At 40.9% G+C, this 1,919-nt stretch overlaps 1 protein-coding gene across 1 annotated transcript in view; it reads left to right on the top strand.

Moving 5' to 3' along the window:
- The first annotated feature begins 28 nt into the window (after positions 1 to 28).
- Positions 29 to 1,919, top strand: part of LOC103461332 (ankyrin-1-like) — a 3,409-nt gene continuing 1,518 nt past the window's right edge. Inside the window, exons 1-3 of the mRNA XM_008403642.2 lie at positions 29 to 771; positions 938 to 1,036; positions 1,722 to 1,915. Coding sequence (XP_008401864.1) covers positions 715 to 771; positions 938 to 1,036; positions 1,722 to 1,915 — 350 coding nt within the window. The 5' untranslated portion in view covers positions 29 to 714. The remainder of the gene's footprint in view (positions 772 to 937; positions 1,037 to 1,721; positions 1,916 to 1,919) is intronic.

The raw sequence follows: 1,919 nt of genomic DNA, 5'->3' as shown, positions 1-1,919 counted from the left end.
TAAACTTAACATAATTGATTTTTGAGAATCAACTGTAAGTGTCAAAGAAAACCAAGCAGGAAAACCACATGTTCAGGATCCAGATACACATTAAAGTTTTGGGCATCATTGAACCCCATTGACTGGTTGGTAGAACTTCGCAGTGGTTCATTATGTGACTGAGCCAGACCTCTGGATGATTGAGTGGCATTGTATGGTTCTAAAATCTTCTGAAGTGGCGTAATGACTGCTGGGAAGGTTTCTCTGAAAGTGACTTAATATTGTCAGTTGACCTATAAAAGGTTTTAAATAAGGTGGAGGGTCTACAATGCCGGACGTCTGTTTCTTTTCCAAAAGCCCTGAAAACCTTATCTGTGATCATGACATTAGGGATTCCTTGAAAACTCAAGAGATTTTACATCAAAAAGTGTCCTATGTAAGAAAGCTGAAAAAGTTATTATTGAATATTTTAGCATGATGATGATCCTAAACAGATATACAAAAGTTTGGACACAACTGCTTATTCAATTCAATGGGAAGTTGTATCCAATCTTTTGTCTGGCATTGTAACAAAAAAAAACCAAAAAAAAAACAAGAACTTAAATTTATCTCAAAGACCTTTTCAACATTTTCTGTTTTTTCTGGCTGTGACCTATAACATGCAGCAGCTTGTATAACTCATGTGTTCTCCAGAATGGAATCACACCTCTTCATATAGCCTCCAGGAGGGGCAACATGATGATGGTCAGATTACTGCTGGACAGAGGAGCTCAGATCGATGCCAAAACAAAGGTAAGCATTTCAGCTCCAGTCTAATTACGTTTTCATGGGAGCTTGTCGATGCGCGAAACCATCCCATTGCTTGCTGATTATGTGTTCTGGTGAATTTTCATGCTAAATGACAGTGTTATTTAACTGTTTTTCATATTTGCGTCTGACTTCATTTATCTCTTCGCAGGACGAGCTGACTCCTCTTCATTGTGCAGCCCGGAACGGTCATGTTCGCGTTATTGAAATCCTCCTGGAACACGGTGCTCCCATCCAGGCTAAAACTAAGGTTGCCACTTTCTCTTCTCTCTGTCAGYTGATGRTCAACACAAATAAAAACTTAAAATGGCAAAGCGACCACACAGCAAATGAATKAAACCTTGGTTAGAATTATGCCTCTTTGTCCTAAACCAAAGACCAGCTGCCTTTGAACTTTTACTAGCAGCRTACTATGAAGTCTCCCTGTCCCATTACTTCAAAGCAATGATGGTGAATGTRAAGTAGACCAGAGAAAATGCTTCAAAATTTAAGTGATGTATCTCACCTTCCTGCTTCTGTKGTCAGAAGTTATTTCTGAGTCTTGTTTATGCTCTTAAATCCTGTGGCTGACAAACTGCACTTCATCACTGCCTCACTTCTTCAGTGTACMAARACGGCATGGTCTCTTACAAATCAGCTGGTGTGGGGCTGTGACTACTACTCTCGTTGAGTTAGGGGCATAATAGAGGAGGGTTGACCTCGGCCTTCCTCGCCTGATTGGTCTTTCACATTGAACACAATGAAATAGCAAAAAGGAGCCATTATCCCACATTGAAGTGTATTTTTGAAAGGGACTAATAACTCTATTCAGTACTAGGACTTTTCKTCAGCTGATTTTCAGAATAAATTTTCCACCGTTAAGAAAGCTACCTTCAGACCAATGTTATGTTCCAAATTTACCCTTTTCTGCTTATATATCTTTATTTCTTCTGTAGAACGGTTTGTCCCCAATTCACATGGCAGCTCAGGGGGATCACATGGACTGCGTCAGGCAGCTACTGCAATACAATGCTGAGATTGACGACATCACACTGGACCATCTGACCCCGCTTCATGTAGCAGCCCACTGCGGTCACCATCGCATGGCCAAAGTCCTTCTGGACAAGGGAGCCAAAGCTAATGCTCGTGCGCTG

The sequence above is a fragment of the Poecilia reticulata genome, unplaced genomic scaffold (assembly GCF_000633615.1).
Source record: "Poecilia reticulata strain Guanapo unplaced genomic scaffold, Guppy_female_1.0+MT scaffold_1089, whole genome shotgun sequence".
Classification (NCBI taxonomy): domain Eukaryota; kingdom Metazoa; phylum Chordata; class Actinopteri; order Cyprinodontiformes; family Poeciliidae; genus Poecilia; species Poecilia reticulata.
The sequence above is the reverse complement of the archived record's forward strand: the minus strand, read 5'-3'. Positions and strand labels throughout refer to the sequence as shown.